Below are 25,950 nucleotides of genomic sequence, written 5' to 3' on the forward strand. Positions count from 1 at the left end.
AAATACAGATAAGGTTTTTCATCTCTCTGCTGCAGTGAAATTGACCTTTTTAGCTGGATGGTGGAATTTTTTCTTTCCTTTTTTTTTTTTTCAAATAAAAAAAGAGCATGTTGCTAAAATATTTTGAGTGTTCTAAATGGTGAAGACTATCCTTCTCAGTAAGACACTGCTTTTGTACATGAAAAAGAGAAGGAAGTCTTGGAAGTCATCTTTCTTAGTGGTCTTTAGGGCTAGTGGTGCCCCTCATGGGAGAACACCATGTACCTCTGGGAACTGGACCTTAACAGAGAGAGGTGCCTTACGTTATTTACTGCCTATATTATGGTATCAAAATCAGGATGCATGAGGAGCCAAGAAATTCCTTGCATTTTTTTAGTGAGGAGTGCCACTGGAGCTGCTGCAGGGAGGAGTACCACTTTTACTAACAGTCATAGGACCTCACTTCTTGCTGTTGTCTATTCCTACACTAAGTGCATGTGCACATATACATATTTTAAGAAATCATGGGTGTTTACTTCTTGGTTCAATGCAATATCCCCTTCCTTGCTATTCTTGCCCATACAGTTGGAATTCTCTTTATTTACTATGAAATATTTCTTGTGTGTTTGCTGCTGTGGTTCAGCATCATTTTTAAAATCTCCTTTACAAATTTCATGATTTACTGTATGAAATTTGATATACCTTCTTTTCTCCATTGGAAGTTTTAGAGAAAGGAACCCCAAAACCTGACTGTGCAGCTGCAATTCCTAAGGTAGCAAAAAATCTGTACAGGTTTAGGTTCTTTCATATTTTCAGTGACTGTATTATATTTACTTTCCTCTGTCAGGGCATAGCGAAGGACTAAAATCAGGTCAGATGATGCCTACTTCCATTCAACTTCTACATTTAAATGAGAATTGAGGCAAATATTTGCTGGTTCTTTGGTACACAGAAAGATATCTGAATATTATTGAGTCCATCAAAGTTTTCCAGTTATTTGTTAGTTTTGGCATTCAATATCTTTACATGATTTGTAGTCCTAATTTTTTGACTTTTCTTATTTTAGCTACTGGATCATGTAATGATTTTATTTTTTTAAGGAAATAAGTTTTCTGTGATTTGAAGAAACTAATGTATTAGACTCTCAAATCATCTCTTGATCTTTAGGTGTTGAATTCACTCTTATCTCAGCTGCAAGGTACTATCATTAAGAAGCAGCTGTACTAACAGGTGACTCATACAGCAGGTGCAAATTATCTGAGATATAGGAAACTTTCCCTCAAGCAGATATAATGAAGTATCAGAGCAGAGATGGTTTTTAGAGAGCTGCTCTGTCTGTAGTCAGTTGGAGGAAAAAAAAAGCAGCTTAGATTTCTATTTTGTTATTGTTTGAGTTAACAATAAAAGTCAAACTCAGGGAGTAAGTAAGTTTTGACTCCGTAGAACATCTGTTGAGTAATCAAAGCAGGTATTGCAGACTCTACCTTCCGACTGTTCTTTAGATTGAATGTTTGCAGACAATAAAAAGGATAATATATTTTTTCATATTCTGAGAGAGAGTTCAGTATTTAACATGCTGCTTTTTGCATTCTAAACAGATAAAACAATTTATTCTGTTCTGACTATACATCAGCAATTTATTATTAACTGGTAGGTTTGCGCATGTTAATTTTTTTCTTAGATTTCATTTCTACAGCAGATATGAGCTGAAGTGAGATAAGATGTGGAAATTGATGCAGTGTGAGAAGAATCTCAAGTGTTCCTTATTTCTTGAGAATGTGTAGGTGTGTATACAGAAGTTTTTTTTAAAAAAAGATGTGTGTGAGAAGATCAAATTTTGATCATCTGTTTTATTTTTAAACGTCAGCTGCTGCTTTCAGGTAAAATTCCACATCCCTGGGAAGCTTCCTTGACCTTAATAAACACTTGAATAGTGACTTGAAATAGTTTGGGACTTGAACATCTGATTTTCTGGGAAATATAGGAAAAATATTTCAGAGTTCTTTTTATATTGTCAAGAGCTGTATTGAGGAGTGGTTGATGTTCACATCACATGAAAGTCTTATTTTAATTATCTTTCTGGAAGTTTATTCTGCAGAGCTGAGAATTCCACAGTCTAGGCTGAAATCGTAGCATGTTGACAACTAATTCCCATGCAGAAAGGCTTCTTCTGCTACATTCTGTATTGTGTGACCCAGATGCATCCAAACTGTGAAACAGAGGTCTGAAGAGGGTTTTCTGTTTATTTCTTTTCTATCAGGAAAATCTGTGAAAATACTACTAATAATAGCAGTAATTTTTGGTTAGAAGTGGTCAGTCCTGGTGTGGGAGGGGGGAAATAAAAATTGTCTTGTGGAGAAGTGGTGGAATATTAAGGTTGTCCCAGCCCTTGTGCAAAGATTTAAATGGTCTTTTGTCTAGCCAACTACCAGTACTTGTTGAGCTTTTTTTGTCCCTATAACTTAGTTTATAGGCCTTAAAGTGCTGATCCTACCTGAACACTTAGTGTCTCATTCCCACTGATGTACCCCTGACTAGAAGGACAGTAAATGAAGTGTCACAGAAATGCTGGCTGTGTTTTGTTGCTGCAGTCATGGGGTGCTCCATGCATCCTGGTGCAGAGTAGCTCCCTGCGTGCTAGCTCCTGGCTGCGATCCCCCAGACTCAACAGAAGGGCAACAGCTCTAGCACCCTACTTGAGCTGCAGAAGCTCAGAGGGAGTTTTCGTTCTCAGGGTAGTTAATAAAATGCAAAGTCTTTGCTCACACTGCAGCCTGTCATGGCACTGTGGTGATGCTCTGCCTCCAGTGAGGCTGCGCTGGGGTAAGGGACCCGACACTGTTCTCACTTGTGGTTCTCCAGTTGTTGGCTAGTGAGGCAGAGCACTGCGTGCCAGGGCCTGGGTTTCTGCAGCCAACTGCCTGTCTGAAAATCAGGTTTTGCTCTGCAGTTACCTGGAGAACAGAGCAGGCTCCGGAGACTCCAGCACTGAGGCTTGTGTCCACCAGGATGTGCAGAGGGTCAGCTGGTCTCGGAAGGTGCCCTGTGCTTTGACACCAGGGTGGCAGAGGGAATCTGGGGCTATTGGCCACCAGCACTGGTGGTATCTCAGCTTTTACTCTTGCGTATTCTGTACAAAACTTTGTGCATAGATAAGTGTATTTGAAACCATTCACTCTTTATTAGAGTCTGATTGTTGTGACACCAGTGTATATAAAGCCAAAAATTTTCTCTCTCAGGTAAAATATTGTTAATTTTTGGCTCAGCCAAATTGAGTTAATGGAAAGGATATATATTATAAAGTGTAAAGGATGGAAAGGGAAAAATGCTCAGAGATAAGAAACTGATTGATGTACAGACATAGAAAATAACTTCATTCAATTCTATGGGGAATTCTGTCAGGCAGAAATTTCTCTTATCCTAATAGGGAGTGAAATTGCAATTCTTTAGAAATCTGATACAGAAGATTTGCAGATTCATTTCGAAACTGCATAATGCAACTGTACCCCTTAATTGTTTTCATAGATCTGAAGAGTTATATTTGGACTACCTAGCCCAGATAGAAAAAGTAAGACCTCACAGAACCCTCTTATGTACCTAAAGTGGCACTCAGGCATCTCAGTCTGTGAGCTGTTCTTGGATCTGTGAAACTTATGCTATCTAATTTTGGCCAGAGAAGTTCTCTTAACGTTTGCAATTCCATGACTGCATTTTCCCAAGGTGGCTGTCACCTTCTCAGTTACCTTATTGCCTACATGTTTGGCAAATATTCTATTCAATGTCAAACATGCCTCAGGAAGTCAAGGCCAGACCCTGGTACCTGCACCAGCTCAGATATAGTGCAGAGCTCTGCAATTCTGTCTGCTGCACTGGTTTGTTCAGCTTCATGCAACTTATCCACACAGGATCCTGCCGCCATAGAAGGGTGAGAGAGTCCTTCCCATCTCAGTCTGGCCAGTGTCTCAGAGCAATCCCTTAGATATGGCTCAGGCTGTATGCATGCTGAAGGTGACATAAGAGCCATGTTTCATCCTTTGGCTTTTGCTATAACTCTTTCTGTATTGGTTTCCTCCCATCATCCCTACACAAAAGAACGGCTCTCATCTAAGAGTGAAGGTGCAAGTGCATGTGGATTCAGTGGCAACTAGCTTTTCTTTAAAAAAATAAATAGAGTTGGCAACATTATCCTCTTCTCCAGAATTGTTTTTAGGAGAGATGTCTGAACCAATCTTATGTGTAAAAGATGACTTTGAGTTACAAAAGAAATGCGATCTTGGACACTTCTCTTGCTTAGTATTTCAACTAGCTAGCTTGGGAAGTATTGTGTGAATCCCATTCCAAGGTGCTGAACTTCACCTCATGTTACATAGGCAGCCCACATGCTGACAAAGCCCACAAATTGTGTTTGAATAAACCTCAGTGCTTTGTAGCCTTTGTGATTAAAAAGTAAGATCTACAAACTGTGAAAGGGAAGACAGACTAAAGACATCAAAAACAAATGCTTCAAAGTTGTGTGGGTTGTTTTTTCTTTTTTTTCTTTGAAAGAGATGTAGACGACATTGATATTCCATGGAAAAAAATGTGTTGATATCTTTCAGTTGGTAATTTTAAACCAATTCTTCCAGTGCCTGGAACTGGATAGGTGACACTGATATGCAGAAATATATTTGTGAAGCAATTTCAGTAAGTAGATAGAAATGGAATTGTATCAGGCTCAGCACAGGCTGGCATTCCCACACCACTTGTCATCAGGAGCATCCACTCAGGCTTTTGATGTCTCCAATGTTTATTCAATGCACTTGACACTTTAAAATCTAGTTTAGTGTAATTTTGCTTTTGATGGGGTCTTTTAACATATGCAGCAACAGACTGAGGGAGGACAATTTCAAAATAAAAGATGTTCACTCATCAAAAGCTGCTATAGTACTCAGAAGTGTTACAGTGGTACTCTAGTTCCTAATACAAATCATTTGTGCACAGTATAAAAGAGGAGATTTCCAAAGACTACTGATCAGTGCACTGATGCACTGCATACAGTAGCTGCAGACTGAAACACTGTCAGATAAGCTTGGGGTTCTCTTTGAAACACCTGTACTAAAGCTGGGTTTAAAAACACGTGTTTTGTATCAGTCATAGGAAAAAACAGTTGAAGTGTGTTAAGGCTCCCAATATTTGGTCAGAACAGAATCAGTTGGTTTCTTATTCTACCCAAAGAAAGACACTGAATTCTGTGAAATATATTATGGGCTGACATGAGCATTTCACCCCTTTTAGTTGAAAGTAAAGGTTTGTGTGGCACCCTGGGGCCAAGGCTCCCTTGGCTGCCAACTGAAGCACTGCCTGGCTGTGCTGCATAGCAAAGGTGAGCTGATCCCTGCAGGTGGGAAGGCAGGCAGGGGAGCTGCTTCTCAGGGCACTGGAAAGTGGTTGTCAGTAAAGTCTGTCTCTGACTACTGACATCCTGTCAGAAACATGAGGTGTTACTGGGATTGCTGAAATGGGAAAAAAATTGAGTGGGAGAGCTTTGTGAACTTATTGAAAGCTCCTCAGACCCTCTTCTTTCATCATCCTGCTGAGCTACTGAAGTAGGATGTTGATGGTGGGGCCAGACTTACAGGATCAAGCTAACTGAGGAGGACTTTTAAGAACCTTCAAAAGACATATATCATTCTGTATTTGGACTTAGAGATATTGGAGAGTCAGAGCTAGGGAGGAAATCTCCATTGCACTACCCAGCAAGGCTAAGGCTAACAGACTCAAACAAGGCTGTATGGTGGTGATAACAGTAAACTGATTTGTACTTAAATTGCAATGAATTAAAAATAGGGAAAAAGAGAATTTGCAGAAATGCTCATCCAATATAGGCTTTTTTCCTGCATCAAATATTACTTTTGCTGACTTTGTGAATGTGTTCCCAATGCAGTCAGAGAGCAAAAATGCCTGTTACAGGGAAGGAAGCCTTACTCAGTAGACAAGAGTGAGGGTTGACCCTGTCCAGCCGTATTTCATAGAAGAGGACTTCCCCTTTGCCTTTTCCACAGGGCCAAGTGGAAGCACCAAGTATCTCTGAGCATGGGCTGCCAAAAAAGAGAAGCAAAACTGGAGCTGAGAAACCTAAGTCACTCTTTAGGAACCAACCACTGTCTACTCTTCCTTCTGAGTTCAGGCAAGTTATTGTTGAGGAAGAGGGAGTGAGAAGAGGTAGAGAAAACAAGTGTGAAGGAAAAGGGATAACTGGGAAGAAGATATACACATAGAGAAAAGAGACAACATCAAGAAGAGAGCAGAAGGGAACTATAGGTTGTTGAAATGTCTGAGGAAAGAAAGTAAGTATGAGATATAGGAAGAAAGGGAGAAAATTTCAGGGAAAAATACATAGGAAATAAGTTCAATAAGAAATAGCATTGAACTGTTTTAAAAAATATTTCCTCCATATTCTAATTATCTCCTTTAAATGGAGAAACTAAGAAGATAGTGCTGTACAGGTAAGAAACCTCTGCAAGATTTCTCTGTTTCTCCAAGTGAGCTTATTCACTTTAAGCTGTGCTTTTCCTAAAGCTCATCTTGTTCAATTTGAGTCAGTAACCATATCAGCTTAGAAACAAAATTTGGGTAGCCTCCCAAATGGGCAAGTATGAACCACTAACTACTCTGTCAGAAAGGAAAGGGGCCCAACACATGGTATATGTGTGCACATATATGTATGTATATGATACATATGTAAAAATACTTTTATATAGAAATATAATAATTTCACCTGTAATTCCTGACTTTCAGGGCAATCATTACTTTTTGGAAACTTTACTCATGACTGCTGACAGAGTCAAAGTATGTGGTGGATAAGTTCGCACTTCAAGGTTATCTCTGATAAGCCTGACCATAGGCACAGCCTCCTTGTGTTGTGATCTGTTTGTGTGTGATGAGCATGATTTGTAAGTCTGTACTGATCCTAACGGAATGATAGAATTTATGAAATACAAGTAATTGTGAAAGGTGATTATTTTGCTTTCTATTTGATACCAAGTATTACTGTGGGTATTTTTTTTTGATATTCTTTGGTCTGACTGGTTCTTTGGTCTTCTAAGAGTTAGAAAGACTCTTAGCAGTTTGTGCTGTTCTGACTTTTTGGCTGTGGAGCAGCCTCCAAAGTACCATGGCCTTCATGAAGATCCCAAAGGCTGCCTACAGGATACCTTGGTGGAAATGATGGGTGCTGAGTCGCTGCATGTGCTTGGACATGCAGGTTTCAGTATAGCTTTTTGGTGGGGGGAGAGGATCAGGCATACTTATGTACTTTGTACAATGTACTTCTGAGCCCATATTACAAAGCTTCTTTTTTCTACACCAGGACTGGATAGTTATTCTTGTGGACAATCCCCAAATGGTAGATGATGCAGTTACATTCGCTTTTCTATGTTGCAAAACTGGGATTTCCAAAAGAGACAAGTAAGATTAGGCCCATCTTAGCCAGGATGTACTTTGGAAGATTCCAGACTCTGACTGCATTAGACAATAGGTTATTCCTTTTATTTGATATCACTTTTTCACATTATTAATGTAGTCAGTATTTTTGTTTTGGTTTTGCCCCCCTTCACTTCGTCCTTCCCTGTAAACCCTTCCATTTCCAATATACCTGTCCAGTTCATGCTAGTTTTCACAGCTTTCTGAAATTCTGTAGGAGCTGTTTCAGAGAGTCTTCAAACCACTGACAACATACCACAGTCCTACTTTGTAAATACACTGCTGTGCTCTCACACCAGTTGCCTGGGTTTTTGTCTCTCTATTTGCCATGATGTTTTAGCTAAGATAATCCATGGATCAACATAGTGATAAAACATAGTGTTCAAGTCAGAAATCATAATGGAAATCTGGTAATGATGGAAAAGAGGAGATATTGCCCTGTGGTGTTCAGGAACCGTGTGGAGGAGGATGTCTTTTTTTTTCTACAACTACCCTACCATGTCTAAACTAAAGTATATTTTGAATAGAAAGGAAGGCTTGGATATCACACCCTTGTCCCTAGAGATTAATTTATAGATAACTTGCAATCTTTCAATTGGAAATATTTTTCTTTTTTCTTCAACTTTTCTACTGGTAGCAATTGGACTTAACATTTCACTGTGGTAATACAGGAAATACTGAACTTTTTTGGAAATGACTAGGCACTGCCTAATGTTTAATTGTAACTTATTACGCTAAAAACTCAAGGTAAAATTGTTTAATTTTCAAGCCTGATTGTTTTAAGAATCAAAGAAAAATCATCTCAATACACAAAAAAGGGATACTTTTAATTTTTCTTCTTCCAAGTCCATAATACATGGGTTTAAATGATGCTTTATAATCCTATATTAACTGCCTGTGCTGCAGAAGGAATCCATAGCTGTGGTGAATCATAGGGATTTCCTTAATGCACTCTGATACGAGGTATCAAAGCCATTAGTGTGGAGCAGAGAGATTAATGGAAAGCTGGGCTTTCTGGGCTATAGCTGAAGTGTAGGCAGCATACTCTAAACATGTGAAAGCACCCACTAAAACACTGGACATAAGTGTCTGGCCAGCTGAGTCCTGTTTATGTATATTCAGGTTGTCCACAACTGTGGAGAGAGCCATCAACAATATAGAATTTAATCTTCCTCCTCGTGGTATTTTTCAGTCGCTTGTATCTCATGATGTTAAGCTGGCAGCATGGGTAGCAAAAGGGCAGTACTACTGCTCAGCCAGTGGTGTAAGCTGAAGTGGCCTTGCTGTGGTAAAAAGTGAATGCAAAGGTCAGAGCTGTCCCTTAAGCACAGCATCTGTCTTGCATTCTGCTGAGAACACCCTCCTCTTCACAAAAATCACGGGATCATTAAGGTTGGAAAAGACCTCCGGGGTCACAGAGTCCAATCTTTGACCATCTCCACTTTGTTAACTAGACTGCAGCACTAAGTGCCACGTTGTTGTTTCTTGAACACCTGCAGGGGTGGTGACTCCACCACTTCCCTGGGCACTCTGTAACAATGCTTTCCCACTTCTTCCAGTATCTCATACTTCCTTCCTTCCTTAGTGATGGTCTCTGTAATCAGAAAAATTCCTGTGGACAACTGCGTGTCCCCGTGGGTGAGTCTCTGAAGTTGCTTGCTTTGTTCTCTATGGTACTAACTATTAAATGAATGTAAAGGAAAACTCTTTTGGACTGAGGAATACTTCATGAGATACTAGGTAAATTTGTTACTGCTGAATAATAATAAAAAGTTCACTTTTCTAGCTCAGACTAATAAATTTTTGTGTATTTTTCTCAAACTCATCAAAGGAGGTTTGAGTTTCAGACACAGACGTGACAAGCTCTAATGAGGAAAATAGGGCTAGAAAAGCTTTGAAATATCAGAGTTCACACTGTGCTTAGCAGAGGCTGACATAAGTCTAACATATTGATACACATAATTGAGTGTGGGTTTTCCCAAAAAGTAAAAAGAGAATTTTAATAGTTTAAGAAGTCCCTAAAGCTATCTGACCATCCTTGACTTCTCATTTGATCTGATGATTGGAGAACATAAAATTCTGTGAAGGAAGAGCTGACAGCCATTTGTAAGCTCAAGGTCCCCTCCATCCCCCCTCCTTGTGATCTCAGTATGAATATTACTCATTTGATCTGCTGCTTCTTTAGTTTATCATTCAGTCCCTGGACCTCAGCTGGGCTTAAAATATTTAGAAAGTGACTGCCTACAGATGTTGGAAAATTTAATGTGCAACTGCTTAACGTAGTTGGTTTTCAGGGAGCAAACTCCAGGATTTAAAATGATGTGGAAATACTAGAATAGAGCTCCCATACTGAGCAAATGCCATTGTTAAACATTTATCAATAGACTCTCTTTCACAGAACATTGATGACAGTTCAAGCTGTCTTTAGATGGATTCTCATCTTCCTGGAGTTACACAGTGTTGCACAGTGGGACAAGATGTGCTCCAGCTGTAAAAATGTTCATAATGCATAAATTTCCTTTTAATATTTTGCCCTAAAGTGCATCCCAGATTTTCTGGAGTGGTGAATTTGTTTTGTATATGTTGCATCTATTGTGGGATTTGAGGTTGGGATTTTGTATTATTATTATTTTCTATGGTATCCCTTGTGTGTAATTAAAGGTAATGACTTCTAATGAGTCCCTGACCTGCTCCAACCTACTGGAAGGAAGCTCCTTCTTAAATTTGAACACTTTATATTTCATATTTTATATTATACACATTCTTTATTTGTTGCATCCTGTTCTACAAGGGCAGCAGAGGAGGTCATAAAGTGAAATACGCTTGCTGTAGCATATCTCATTAGACTTTGTGAAATACGTTTTCTGGCAAGTGAGGATAGGATGCAATGCAATGGAGATTTAACAGTTTTTCAGCCCATAATCTGATACTATGCAATTACATGTATCAACTAGAAAAAATTACTTTTTCTAGGGTAATTCAGTTTATTCAGAGTACTGTAGTTGCTAGTCCATTTGACGACCAGCAACAACCTCAGAAATAAGTATGATAGATAATTAGTGTGTTTGTAGTGGTGAAAAAAAAAAAAAAAAAGAGAAAATCAGTAATGAGAGAGGATTTGCATATTTGATTTTACCTCGATATTTTCACAGGGCTAGTAATTGAATCTGTATGTACAATTTTTCACATACCAGATTCATATACCAGATGATTGTTGGCAACAAATGGAGCTGCATTGATTCTCAGCTATGTCTTTTCATGAAAAAATCAGTGCAGATAGTTGAAGTTGTATTCTGTTCAGGAATATGTCTTCAGAAGGTAACTGGCAAAAGAAGTAAAGGCAGCGAAAGACTAATGGAAGAGAAAAGAAAGAATAACATAGTTTACCCATTCCAGATCAGAAGCATTTAGGTGTTATGGATCACTTCTGTCCCTGTGTTTTTGGGCAAAAAATAGTGACAACTGTGCTGCATTTTGTCACAAACCCCATATCTTTACACAAAACCCATCCAAACATATAGGGAACTTTCAAAAGATTTGAAGGAATCTATTACCTCCTCATCATTAGGTGTGTGAATTGCAAGCATCCTTGACAGAAACCGCTATGATATTTACTGCAAATAGAATGACTTGGAATAATTCAAATGGGTTTAAAAAAAATCCTGCCTACCAAGTGAAATCAGCTAATGACAGCTTTCAGATTATACTTTTGTTCTTTCAGTTTCCAAAGCTTTTAAATTCTACTAAACTTTTTTTGAACTAAATGCATTTTAAATTGTATTCCTCTGGTTCAAAAGCATATCTATTTTTTATTGCTTTTCCTCTAGCTGATGTGAACATATTTTTGGGGGGAGATGGAAATCTGTGGTAATTCCTGAACAACATGAATGCTGGACACATGATAAATACTGTAGCTGAGTGTCCTTAACATAAAGAGCATCAAGTGTATTCATCTAAATAAATATAGCTTAGAATTGCCCGTGTTTAAAATATAAGTGAATACATGAATATATCTACTGTGAAGATGTATTATTGTAGGTTGCTCCTCCTCATGCTAAAATCTGTGGAAAGAGGCTGAATCAGAAAACTTTATATGTTGAAACTTTTCCATGACATCAGCGCTAGCAGAGGTAGTTTGTAGCTGCTGGAGTTGGCAAGGTATCACCCTGTTCATCTGCTCTGAGCATTGAATGGGGCATCTCACATCTCCAAAAGCATTACTGAATCTTAATGTGTTACATTTTCACAGGGTGATTTGATGTTGGTTTATTCTGAAATGAATGAAACGAGGTCCTCGTGATGGCACGAGTGACCTATGCAGTTTTTGTCACAGGTGGAAGGATGAAGACACTTGTAGAAGGTAGTTAAACATAAGATACCTTAATAGCCATGTGTAGCCAAAATGAGTGGGATTGTGAGATTTGATGGAAGACGTAGCTGTTTACAGTATTGTTCTATGTGGTGTGTATAGAACAGTTGAATTAATCTCCCAGGCTCTCTGTATTGTCAGTGGACTGAAATGGACAGTTCCAGGATGCATTACATTTCCTCCTATAATTAGTACAAAAAAGGACATTTTTAGTATTGTTTGATATAGAATAAGATATTATTAAGCTTCATCAAATTCTTTTGAATCTTGAATGTCCTCCCTGAATGACTTTGGCATTACGGTGCTGCAGACTGACACATTTTTCAGAAGTGAAAGCAGACTAAGGTGGTGTTCTGGCTGATGGGATTTACAAATGTCACTAATAGCTAAAATATGGTGACCTCAGCTCTCCTCCGGCAACTGTTCAATATCTAGGTCCTGAGGATTCATTTCACTGCTGTGAATTTTTTGTACTCAAAAAGAACTCTTTCTTGTTATACAGAAGAGGGAATAAAAATCTTGAAAAGAGAGGGCCATTAATGATTAATAATAGACATTTAAAATTCAAAAAACCATCAAGTTCAAAACATGTTTCCACAGTTAAATTTTATTTCAAGTACTTTTACTCCTTTGCAAGCTTTATTAGTTGGTGGTAAAATGCCAGTTGATATTGAGCAATCATTAACTTAAAGTTTATTGACTGCAATTTTTTAGCTGCAATTATTACTTTTTTTAATGTGCTATTGCTAATATTCCTAAAAAAATGATTGCTTAGTGATTAGAGAATAGAAAAGAGAAATAAGATACTAGTTGATATGTTGAAGTTAGTGGTGATAGGACTGAGTGGGTAGTGAAACTGAAGATGTGAGTAATTTAAGCCCATTACTCTGTGTGACTGTACAGCACAGTTACTGCTGTGCGTATAACTCATAATTTGTAATGTTCAAAATTACTGGTGATTCCTTTCCCAGGTCTTTTTTCTTATGAGCTTAGCTCATTTCACCGTCTGCTGTTCTGTTCCTAAATAATGTTTTCAGCTGAAAGACTATATAAAGGAAGATGGCATTTGAAATGTCCAGCTGATGCTTTACATTGACAAATGTAGCATGCAAATGGATTTAAAAGCCTCAATAAAAAGGGTTCTAGTGAACTTTTGCCCAAAACTTGGACAACATGTAATTGAAAAGAAAGCCTACTAAGAGATGGCTTCTGTAGTGAAGACACTCTACTGGAAGGGCACAACTAGGTCACATTGCTTCCTCTGCCATCCTCAGTTCAACTCTTCTATGTTTTTGGGTTTGGATCCCAGCATTGGACCCATCAAACAGATCCAGGGTAATACTCCTCTATGAATAGTCCTGAATTCAGGAACAGTGGGTGGCTTTTGTTTTCAGTGTAAGAGGAACTGAAAGTGGTTTACCACTTGGCTGGAATAAATCAAAAGTTACATTAGCTGCCTTTGGCACTCCTGAAGTTGTCCACACCTCCATAAGAGAGTACAAGTCCGTTTTGTAATAATGCTTGGTGGATACCTTGTACAGATGTAGTTCCCCCTTTGAAGAGCTGCCACAGTCACGCTTGTGGACAGTCAGTTCTGAAAGTACCTGCTCCATCTTCTCTAATTCTTTAGGAAGTGGATATTTTAGAGACAGATTTTACATCAGATAGATATATATAGAAAAATCCAGGAAAAACAGACTCTTCTTTACTGTAGATTTTGGTTTGAATGTATCTTGAAGGATTAGGTGCTCTGCTTAGCAGTTTTTTTTTGTTTGTTTGTTTGTTTTTTGTTTTTGTTTGTTTTGTTTTGGTTTTGGTTCTGTTTGTTTGTTTGTTTCTTTATTTGTTTGTGTTTTTTATCCAAATTATTTTATTTTTTAAGCATGCAGAATCTTTTTTTTTTTTTTTATGCCAGTGACTGAATAATAGAATGAGATGAAGCCACCACTGACTTAGATTAAAGTAACGAGGGATCGCTGGTAGTTGCAGCAGTAGTTCAGTATGTATCAGGATTAACACTAGTATGTAACTAAAGCAAGATATTGCTTCAAAAAATTACACTAGGATTTTTTGTTTTTAAATAGATAGCTTAAGGTTTAAAAGTAATAAAAATAAGGTTTCTATGAATTCCTCTGTATAATAATTTCAGAGAGGTCAAGTCTGTCACCCACTAGAAGTTGAGAGTTTATCAGCAGCTTATAGGTTAATGCGAGGAAGTGGCCAAACCATAGGGTAGGAAAGAATAGAAAAATTGTATCAATGAGCATTCAAACAGGAATGCTTTTAGCAATTGTCACTGAACGTGACAGCTGTTGTGCGAGAACTGATTCAAATGTGGTTATATAATTGATTTTCTTTTCCCCAAAGGAGAAGGAAATACACTATTAACAGTGATATATATCACTTAGGTACAATGTAAATGTTACTAGTATGGTATTTAATTTAGAAAACTGAGACTGAGAAATCTAAAATGAGAAATATAAAACTCCTTTACAGGTCTCTTTCAAAATGCAAATTTATGTCTCAAGGGGCCAGTGGAACTTAAAGTATAAATACAGTCTGTATTTAGGGAGTTTTTAAAACACATATTACTGAATTGATAGAGCATAACAGTTCCCTTGCTTAGGCAGCATTATGCTCTATCTTGTAAAATGTACTTGGGGTCATGTAAAATGCTTTATTAAACTTACAGTCCATAACTAGAGTTGTTACATTTTAATGTATATATTTTTTATTCATGGATTATTGAACCACTAAATCCAAACAATGTCTTCATGCCAAACAATTTCTTTGAGTATCATTCTGAGTCTTTTCACTTCCTGTGTAGCTACCCCAAATCCTCAAATTTTAAAGCTATTTTTCAGAGCTACCCCGTATACAAATATACATTTAAAAGCAGGCAAGAAAGGAAGTTTCTGTTTGCTTTGCATAAAATGCTTTCAAAAAAAGAAATCAATGAGGCATTTCTGGGTGGGAGAACTGCAATTCTGGGGAGAAAATTCTTGAATGTTGTGTTGGTTATAACCATGAGGGATATATACAAAAAGAAATAAGGAAAATAATTACATATTTCATTGCAAGAATTCTTTTTTCCTCAAGACTTAGGGTTGGCTTGCTATTTAGAGAGTGTCTTACTCCCTACTTTTACGTGGTGTATTGTTCTTTCCTATTATTGAAAAGTTGGCAGAAGTTACAAAAACAGTGGTGGTTTAAGCATACTGTTGTGCCCAGTGATTCCAGGGTATTGTTTTTGGACTGTATTCACCTTCTGTTTTCTTCTACTGTTATTATAAATAACTCTAGGGAAGAAGTTGAAGTGCAAAGAGCTGAAAAGTAGGAAAGTAGCATCTCTTTTCTGCATATTGCAAGCCCCCAGATAAGTGATATTCATAGTACATATAATATCTTTATTGATCTGAAACATCTCATTGCTGTGGTTGAACCAACGACTCTCCTACAAGAACATACCTAGGATTTGTTATTCATCTGATACCTGAAGAGAAATGGGAACTGAAAAAGTTAATGGATATAAGTCTGTGGTCTGGGCTTCAAGATATTCAATGCCGAAGTGTCCATCTAAAAGATTTCTTACTGGTGTTGATTTTATTGACATTATTGATGAAGTAACTTTCAGCAATGATGCCATAGTATTTGTGAAACACCAAGGAGTAAAATGGGCAAAATCACAAAAGATGTCTTTATTTTTTTCCATATGTAACAAAATTGACTGGTTTAGAGAGTAATAGAGGAAGTTTAGAAAGGGAAAGATATGTGCTCTAAATATGCATAATTGTGTTATTACATACCAAAAATCTCTTGTCTGGAAAGAGATAAAGATGTTTCAAACACTTTGTGAAAGAAAGGGAATTTATACAAGACAAGTTTTGTAAGAACAATTTATCCTTTATTTTTACCTGGTGTATCTTTGCTATGTTAGGAATATTTATTTCCACAAAATATAACTTTTTCTGTGATCTTCCCTCTCCTTTTTTTCCTGTTCTCTCTGGTCGTTATTATAAAAACATTTCAGATTATTTATTCTGAGGCTTTTCCATGTGTAGAAAATTTGTTGAAGAAGAATACAGCCAAGATACATAAGAGTTTATTTTGTTTGTTTCTGACTGAGCAGTGATTTTGCCACTCCTAAGGCAACAAACTGTTTTTTCAGGCTGTAATAGTCTACACTGTCTCTGCGGGTATGGTTAATGACCAGACTCTTTGAATCCCTTACATATGCCCCAAATCCCTTTTTTAGTTTGTACTGACGAGGAAACACTGTACTGGATGTAGTGGTTGGACTGAAATCTTCTACTATAGCATCTAATAGGACAGTGAGCATTTACAAGATCACCTGTTGCCTGAGGTGCTAAATTTGGCTCTCAGCAGAGTCAATTTAGTAACTCCATTCAGACTGCTTTCTCGAAGATTATTTCATGTTTTGTGAGACATGAATTTAGCACATATTATTAATATAGATCACAAATGCAATGTAATATTTTTCATTTCAAGCTAATGACTATTTCATCAGTTTTACCATTTTGAAGGAGAAAATAATTCCCCTTTTAAGTTAGCATAAATGTTAATTTAATTTTCTTACACCAAAATATGCTTCATAATAATTGAGTATTTCTTACAGACAGTTTTTTCTGGACATCGCTGCACCATTTATTTAAGACAAGAGTTACCAGAAAACTGCCCTAGTTGTTTTTTGCTTTTTTTTCTTTTTTTTTCCCTAAGAGACTAAAAATGTATTTTAAAATGTATTTCAGTTACTTAGGTTTGTTTCTGCTAAGAATATTGAGGTGTTTTCTACAAAGTTTACCATCCTTGTAAGCTTTCTCCTCCTCTATATGTATTTCATATACAGGTGATTTTTTTAGGGTTTTTTTTTTCATCAAATAACTTTTGCTATTAAATACATAGCCTTCATATTCTTAAAGAATGTACAATACCATAATAAAACTGGAATATGAAAAATCTAGAGAAATCTTGAAAAATCAAGAGAAAGATTTAAAAATGATAATAAAATGGGAACACACGTGCATGCACATAAGTAAAGAAAACAATGAAATGGAAATAATCCACATTTTACTTGTTGAACGTAAGTGTAGCATTTTTAAGAATCGCAGTCATAATAACTGACCTTTTCATCTTCTGTAGTAATAGTAAGATTTCCTCCTTCCCCCTCCCCTTTTTTTTTCTTCACTTATTTCTATCAGAGCCAGGATCAAAAGAGAAGTTGTAACACTTACATGTCAAGAATCATGACATCTGGAGCAAGACTGAATTCATTATTTCTTGGTGAGAGTGTTATACAATAAGGCTTGACTGACATACAAAATCTGAGACGCTTTCTGATCAGCTGATATAATTAAAACAAAATACTTGGTTCTGCACAATGCCTGTGCATAATCTATTTTGAGCCTTTCAAACATAGAAGTTTATAGTGTAAAATGCTACTAGATTAGTTTGAATGACTTGTCATTCTATTTGCAGATACCTCAAATCAGCTATGCATCTACAGCTCCAGAACTGAGCGATAACACCAGGTATGACTACTTCTCTCGAGTGGTCCCACCTGACTCCTACCAAGCACAGGCCATGGTGGACATCGTGACAGCCCTTGGGTGGAACTACGTCTCGACGCTGGCTTCTGAAGGCAACTATGGAGAGAGTGGTGTGGAGGCGTTCACCCAGATCTCCAGAGAAATTGGTGAGTGCATCTTTACCAGGTTTTGTATTTACAGCTGCTGAGTTGCAGAGCATCACTGAGTTCTGCTTGGGTCTATGCAGTGTGATCAGAACACCCATGGCTGTGTTACCTGGACTCAAGTGGGTGATTTTGCTTCTCGCACATCTGCCAAGGTGATAATTCTGGCAGTAATTTACGAAGAGAGGCAAAAAATGTGTGTCTCTTGCCCCTTCTGGAAAAGAGGAGTTCCTTGATGAGTTAGGGGCAAAAAGCAATGACCAACTGAATTACAAGCAGATTTGAGGAGATGTGATTGATTTAGCTTAGGAAAATTGTAATCCAGTAAGAGCTTTTTCCATGTTCCCGCACTGATAAATCTAGGGGGTTTAATTTTGGTAGATTTTTAAAACAACAAAAAAATCCTCTGAAATAAAAGACATAACTTTGGTGTTTTTCTTTCATGATGAAATGTACCGTACAAATACAGGCATTATGATGAGAAGTATATTTAGGTCCCTTTGATCCTTTTGGTTTTTTTATTTTTGTTACACTATAGTTATTTCTGGCCTGAAGAAAATGGCTGTTTCTCAGGAGCAGAAGGTTTTGGACAGCAAGTAATAAGATGATGAGTAGCAGGTGGTTTAAAAGAGGGTGGAATTGGCCTTTCACTAAGTGCAGTGTTAAATGACACACCAAAAAACCCCTGCAGACAGTCTTCCTGTCCTTCCTCAGAAAGCCCAGATTAATCTACTGGATTTGACTTTCAGGGCATGTACATATGAAATCTGGTTCTTTTGAATCAGGTTGGGTGAGAAAATATGATAGTATCTCCCACTTTCAATAACTGCATGTGAATACAAAGACCATTGCAATCGTACAGGAAGGTGCATGTGTGTTTCAAGTACTTATGCTTGAATCATAAAGGTAAATGATTACTCGCAACAATCTGGCAATAGGACAACACCACAGTGATTCATGCCTCTAGGGAACCATGTATATAATATACTTGGTAGTTCAATCACTACTCCTTTTCTAGTTTCTAAGCAGTACTGTCAGATCCCATGTGTCTTCATGGGAGAGACAAAGCTGACTAAGGCATGGATAATTTTTTCACAGTTCATATCTTGGAGATGGTTTGTCTATTGCGAATAGATTGGCTTCCCCAGACCCTCACTGAGTAGTTTATTGGCTGAAAAATCACTTTTTCTTGAAACAATCTGCAACACAGCTAGTTCTGAAGTTCTGAAAGCAAACAAATGAAGTAGAGTGTTCAGGTCTTTTTACTGTTTCCCATTTCCAGGAATATGAGACATCTTCCAAGGGGTGCAAAAACAACACCTATGATTCAACAATGACTTGAGTTTATGTCAGAGGGATCCTAGAATAAAAAAGGCCATTGTCATTTGATAAATAATTTACATGAATAGGATTAAATAAATATTTTTAACAGGATTATGAATCCAAAGCAGTTACAATCATGAATGGGTGTCCTAAACATTACAAGATCTGTGTAATACTAAGAAGCACAATAAATCATGATTTGTGGTTTGATTTATCTTCCCCCCTCTCACCTTGTGATTTATGTTTTCTACTAGAACACTTGATTTTGGCAACCTCTGTGCTCACAGTAACTTACCAACTATTGTGGGGACCAGGAAATCTAATGGTTCTAAAGAAGGAAAGCAGAGGGAGGTAGGACAGACAAGTAATTTTTATTTTCTAGAGAAATGTTCAAGTAAATAATCAGGTAAATCATATGTAACCACAGGGACAAGATTGATAGCCAGTGCAGAATTGTCAGGAACAAATACTGTCAAAGCCATCTAATAATTTTCTTTGACAGAATAATAGCTTGTAGCTGAAGAAAAAGCAGTGGATGTGTCACGTCTCTAGAATTTTGTAGTGCTATCTCAACTGTCACATACAATATTCTCCTGAGCAAATTTGGGAATCTAGGTGAAAATATCATAGACTGGATGCAGACCTATTTAGAAAATTTTTCTGAGATTTCTGTTTAAATGAAAGAATGAGTTGTGTGGTATTTGACAGTTTATGCTGGCTCAGGTACTAGATAATATTTCCATGTTTAACCCAGATGGACTTGGAATGAGGAATACTATAAAATCTTCCTTCCTCAGAAGGACTAGGAGTGTATTGGAAGATACTCTTAGAGTCCAAATCTGAAGACAGTCTGGAAAAGTAAAAACTTAAGTGACACATACAAGGCATTGTGCTTCAGCAAAAAGGATCTGAACAATGAGGAATTCAGATGGACTGGTCAGAAAATACTACTTAAAAAAATGATGCGAGAATGACAGTAAATTATAACCTGTCTATATTCCTCTTGTTTGAATGGAACATGCAGATGAGCATACCATCTGTAAAATAATTTGAGTAATCCTCCAATTTTCCTGTCAATTGTGGAACCTCTTACTCATAACTGAGCAAGGGGGTTAGCCTAAAGAAGAGTTGGCTAAGAAGGGAAGGTGATGGAAAAGGTGCTTTCAGTTAGGCTTTTACAGAAAGATAGAGGACACTTGTTCATCCAAATACAGTGTATGTAAACAGAAGTAATGAAATTAGTCTCTAGCATGATTCTATCTAGATTTGGAGAAAGCCCCTTTTAATATTTAAGTCAAAGCATTATACTGGCTTGCTTGGGGACATTTTGTAACCTCCATTGCAAAGGATCTGGGAGAATGCATTAGACAAACACCTGCCCAGTGATTATGTAAGTGCAGTTAGTTCTTCCTTGGGGCTGGGAGGTGGATTGAATGATTTCTTAATATCCCTTTCAGCCTGATCCTCTTGTTCTCTGTCCTCAGACTTTTCACCTGAACCATAGGACTGGAAATGCTTTTAAAATGGAAAGCTTAGATAGCATCTAACTATGAGGTCTGAGACTATATAGTTTACGTAGGTTTGTAAAAATCATCATACAGTGTAAGACTGCACACAACAGCAAAAGTTACTAGCTCTGTGTTAATAAACTGTGTTAAGAGAACCTAATTAGGACACTGCTCCCCTTGTGCAGCTGGTATGCAAATGAATAGGACTGCTCAACTCTTTACTGAGTATTTTACTCAGATCCTATCTAATATAAGTAGCCAATGACTGGAAGCAAAAAGAATGTGAAGATAAGCATAATGAAAAGCAAAAAAAAAAAAAAATGAAGAAAGGATGTGAAAGATATTGATATATTCATTTCTGAAAAAATCAGTGCATGAGAGGACATGAGATAAGAGATTTGAAAATATAAACAGAAAAGCTTGGGGTTTTTTGTTTATTTTTTTGTGGTTTTATAAAGTTGAGAGTTCAGAAAGGGGTTGCGTTTTACATATGTTTAAAATAGAGATTAACTTCATGTACTTATAATTTAGTATAATTTTTGTTGTGAGCTTGACTCCCTCTAATTTGCAGTTTGATTTACCCTCTGTTCAACTTCTATTTCTTGATCAGTAACAGGCTCCCAAATGAAATGTCGAATACTGAAAAGGTCAAAGTGTTGCCACCCTGACATGTCACCAAATATATTATGTATCAAAATCTCCTCTCATTTTAATGACAAAGATCCTGTCTACAACAAAGCATAGCTGGAAATTAAATATTTTACATGACAATGATTGGAAGGAGATTAGGGAATGGTGCTTATTCCAACTCATTCTACCATGCATTATTGTTTGAACACAATGATTAAAATTTATAGAATTTTTTACTCCCTATAAAAAGTTAATCAATGGTATTACTGTAATAATTTTGACATCATCATCAAATAATTTTGATACACTGACCAAAGGAATGAATTAATGTAAATTGCTTAAGACTTTCAGTAAACTGTAACTTGACTCAGCAGTAGAAACTAAAACAGGGAAAAAAAGAAAACACATTTTACTAAGTCCTCATTAAACTGTCATGCTATATACTCATCGTCTATTTACTTTGCTGTTAATTATCTTTGACAAAATAAATGTTGGAAAGTCTCTAATCTGACTTTCTTTTAATGGTTCATTCCCTCTGTTATTAGAAACCAAAAGAATGTACCATTAGAGATAAAATCATGGGATACTTTTGCTTTTTTTTTTTTTTTTCAAAATACAAAAACATTTGGTTCAGACAAATCTCTTTGGGTTCAGAATACTTGTTCAGTTAGTGCAATGTTTCTACTAGAAAGGGCAACAAATCTACAAATAATAGATGAAATGCTATATGACAGATTTTTTTAGCCACTGTTGGTCAACTGCTGATAGGTACTGGCAGTGAAACTCTTATGGAAGTATTAGAAGAGGAGGCAAAAATGATAAAGGCAGGGAACTGAGCTGATCATCAAGAATAGGTGAGAAACTTCAGTGTTGTTTGCCCCTTTTTGCTTGTAAGTTGAATTTGTGTGTCTTACCAGAGCTTTAAAGAAGACAGCAAAGTGCATTTAGGACCAGATCTTTGACTGAGGCAAAATGACATAACTTCATGGCAGCTTTTCTCCAGAAGAGAATGATGTACTTATTGTATGCCCTTGAATACCTGTTTTTAGGAACAGTGGTCTGTAGTTTTACTTACTCCTTTTATACTGATATATTGCAGTTAACAGCATTTTTCTGAGGAGTTAACACAGTTACTTTATGACATTTCATAATATTTTATCATGACAGTGACATTGAAAACTATATACATAATTATAATGAATACTTATGCTGAATGAAGGCTGTAGTAGCTTCATTTAAATTGTTTCAGACTTCAGCATAGGTAGCTATATTTGGTGTACACAGGAAATGGCCTGTGGCATTTCTTTGATATAGTTCTTAAATCATATTTGTCTCTTGTCATTTCTTTTACTGTGTTTACAGCTGTGCATTGTACCTCTGTTTTTCTCCAAATTATTCGATTTCTTCTTACAGAATCACAGAATAGTTAGGGTTGGAAGGGACCTCTGGAGATCATCCAGTCCAACTTCCCTGCCAAGGCAGGGTTGCCTAGAGCAGGTTACGCAGGAATGAGTCCAGGTGGGTTTTGAATGTCTTCAGAGAGGCAGAATTACCTTTAAAAACTTTTGAACTTCTAAAATTTTCAATGGATAAAGTGAAAAATCTATTGGGAAGTGGTGAGGGAGGTTTGAGCAGGAAAATAAAACTTAAGGGATGTAACCTTTCCACTTAGAGTAGTCATTGATAATTTAGAAATAGGATGGATTGCTGTTTAGTTCAAATTTCCTGCAGTAATCCTTGTATATGTTCGATATAAATCTAAAGCTTTTTGTATTTTGTAAAGTAAGATGATGAATAGATTTCTCTCCCAACCCCAAGGTGTTATTTAATAGAAGATTAAAAAGTCTTGCAACATGAAGGTGGAAGAAATACAGTACCTGAAATGTAACCTTTTCCCCAAAGATATTTCTCCTTTAAAGGTTGTTTTCAAGCTTAACAAATTAATTTTCACAACTAATAATATTCTAACATACCCTCACAAAGGGTAAACAGTTTAATTCAATTTTAAGTTTTACTTCTATATTTATGCGGCTTAACTCTATTGATAGCACTGTATTTCAAGCTACAAGCTGTAATTAATAATAACATGATATAATTGGCTATGGGAGCTTCAAAGTAACGTTTGAAAAATTACAAAATCAGATGCTAAGTGTATTAATATTGCAAAAGCTTGAAAATAATTCCAGCAGTTTTTAATATTTGTGCCAATTAGTACCTGTTAAAGAACAGTGTAATTTCTAGGGATTTATAATAAAGGACCATTTTCATTTCTCTCAGTGGTGCTAGTCAATATGATGTTTTTTAGCTATAATTACTTGTTTTCTCTATAGTTTTAGGGAGGTGTCTTGGAGCAGTAAGAATACCATCTTGGTATGCTCTCTGACCCTCCAGAAATTGTTGTGACTTTAACAGCTCTTGAAGGGTTTCTTCATCCATCAGTTATCTGAGGCGGTTTTTAAGCATTCTGCAGAAAGCTCACAAGTTACAATACTGTAAGTACTACAGAAGTCATTGGACTATTACTTTTTTTTTCTTTTTACTTCATCTGAACATTGTTGGTTGTGAACACAAGTTCAAAGAATAATAAAGATGTCCAGGAAAGATATCTAGTTTAAGTTTTTTAAATGTAAAAATACAAACAAAATTATAAATGTGTTGATGCTAATTTTTAAAAAGCAATCTTATTAGATTAAAAATTAGATTCAACAGAAGTATTTTTGTTGAAATATACTGTGTGATGTTCATGATGAATACGCATTTTCATGATGAAAGCTGTTTTTTCAAATGTGGAGCTCTTTGCAGGAGTGGTTGGGGATTACGAGTTTCAGTGTCTATAAACTGAAGTCAATTTTAGGGAAACCATTTCAAATAAGATGTAAGGTGTACTTTTTAATATTAGGGGTGGAAAAGCATTATAAAAATACTAAGAGATATTGGTATATTTATTTGATTAAGTGAAATCTTTCTAAAAGGAAGTTCACTACAAAATGTTGGGCCAAATTTAGAAATCACTACTTAAACTGTAGTCTATACTATGCTTGATACATATAGGATTGTAAGAATTTTTTTCTGGCCATATAAACTGTTACTAAATTTCTGAAATGAAAAGCAGGATAAGCATGTAGGTTTTAAGTTGATGACAGGAAGGAAATTTCTCAAGTGCCGCTGTTCTGTGTATTAGTGTGTATTATCATTGAGCCTGTGGCTTCTCATAGATTCTGTGATTCTCTTTTGCTAGAAGAAGTCCCAGAGCAAACAATTCATACATAATTAAAAAACTCCTGTGAAAGCAAAGTTAGGAAATGTCTGAATCAAAATGCAGTAATTCTAGTTGTTTATGACCAAATTTCCATTAAGAGGAGGTGGATTTTAACAGAGTTAATCCCAGTGGATATTCTTGTGTTAAGTAAAAGTATTTGTGAGGGGGATACTATAAGGGAAAGCATTGAGGGCACACAATATGATTTGCAGTCTGAATAAAGCTACCCCTGTTTGATTTTTGCATTATAATTTTATTGTGGTGCAAGACAGAGGACTGTGGAAAATAAATTGACAGCTTATTTTCCATGGTGGTTGTGCTTAATTGGTTAAAAAAACAATAAATGAGTTAATAATAAGTTCCAGGACCTTCACAGATTCTGCCATAAGTGAGATTTTTTTTCCCTCCTTTATTTAGAAATGAGTCCTCTGTCCTCTATGTTTTACATAAACTTCTGTTCCTGTCATTTCTGCAGAAAGCTTGTTTTCACATGAGGTTCAACCAAGCACCTTTTGTAGTGGTGCAAATGATGTGAGTTCAGCTGTAATCAGGGATCAAATAGACAGACTATGGCCCAGCTTTGATCAGAGTCCATGTGAGTGAACTTTACCAACAGAGCAATTAGTGGTTTTGCTTTCCCACCATGCACAGACTTTTGTAAGGACAACCTGTATTTGAAGACACCATCTGAGTAAACGTGACAGGAAAGAGCATGGTGACATGGGCTTGGGCTGTATTTACGTGGTTCTTTTGTTAACATGTCAAAGGGCTCACAGCATTTAAATGGTAATCTTAGTTATGCTCCTGTCAGGAAGAACTGTTTCAGCCAGGCAGAAAGGGACCTGGGGGTACTAATTGACAGGAAGCTCAACATGAGCCAACAGTGTGCCCAGGTGGCCAAGAAGGCCAATGGGATCTTGTCCTGTATCAAAAATAGCGTGGCCAGCAGGAGCAGGGAAGTGATCCTTCCCCTGTACTCTGCGTTGGTGAGGCCACACCTTGAGTATTGTGTTCAGTTCTGGGTCCCTCAGTTCAGAAAGGATATTGAGGTGCTGGAGCGGGTCCAGAGAAGAGCAACAAGGCTGGTGAAGGGACTGGAGCATAAGTCCTATGGGGAGAGGCTGAGGGAGCTGGGGTTGTTTAGCCTGGAGAAGAGGAGGCTCAGAGGTGACCTCATCACCGTCTATAACTACCTGAAGGGAAGTTCTAGCCAGGTGGGGGTTGGTCTCTTCTCTCAGGCACTCAGCAACAGGACAAGGGGGCACGGGCTTAAGCTCCGCCAGGGGAAATTTAAGTTGGATATCAGGAGAAAATTCTTTACAGAGAGAGTGATCAGGCATTGGAATGGGCTGCCCAGAGAGGTGGTGGATTCACCATCCCTGGAGATTTTTAAACGCAGATTGGACGTGGCCCTGAGTGCCATGATCTAGTAAATGGACTGGATTTGGACCAAGGGTTGGACTCGATGATCTCGGAGGTCTTTTCCAACCCAATCGATTCTATGATTCTATGATTCTATGATTCTATGATTCTATGATTTCACAGAATATTCTGAGTTGGAAAGGACCCACAAGGATCAAGTCCAACTCTTAAGTGAATGGCCCATGCAGGGATCAAACCCACAACCTTGATTATTAACACCATGCTCTAATCAGCTGAGCTAATCTCAGGGTCTTTGCTGGTCTATGATCAGTAGTCTCATTCACATTAA

General features: G+C 37.1%; 1 protein-coding gene across 4 annotated transcripts in view; it reads left to right on the top strand.

Moving 5' to 3' along the window:
* GRM8 (glutamate metabotropic receptor 8) overlaps nucleotides 1–25,950 on the top strand; it is a 329,218-nt gene that overhangs the window by 46,286 nt on the left and 256,982 nt on the right. For all 4 annotated transcript variants that reach the window (XM_027742595.2, XM_027742591.2, XM_027742593.2 and 1 more), the window contains one exon: nucleotides 17,306–17,522. In XM_027742595.2, the coding sequence (XP_027598396.1) occupies nucleotides 17,306–17,522 (217 nt within the window). The remainder of the gene's footprint in view (nucleotides 1–17,305; nucleotides 17,523–25,950) is intronic.

This window comes from Pipra filicauda, unplaced genomic scaffold (assembly GCF_003945595.2).
Source record: "Pipra filicauda isolate LSUMZ 115617 unplaced genomic scaffold, ASM394559v2 scaffold113_size4260070_pilon, whole genome shotgun sequence".
Classification (NCBI taxonomy): Eukaryota; Metazoa; Chordata; class Aves; order Passeriformes; family Pipridae; genus Pipra; species Pipra filicauda.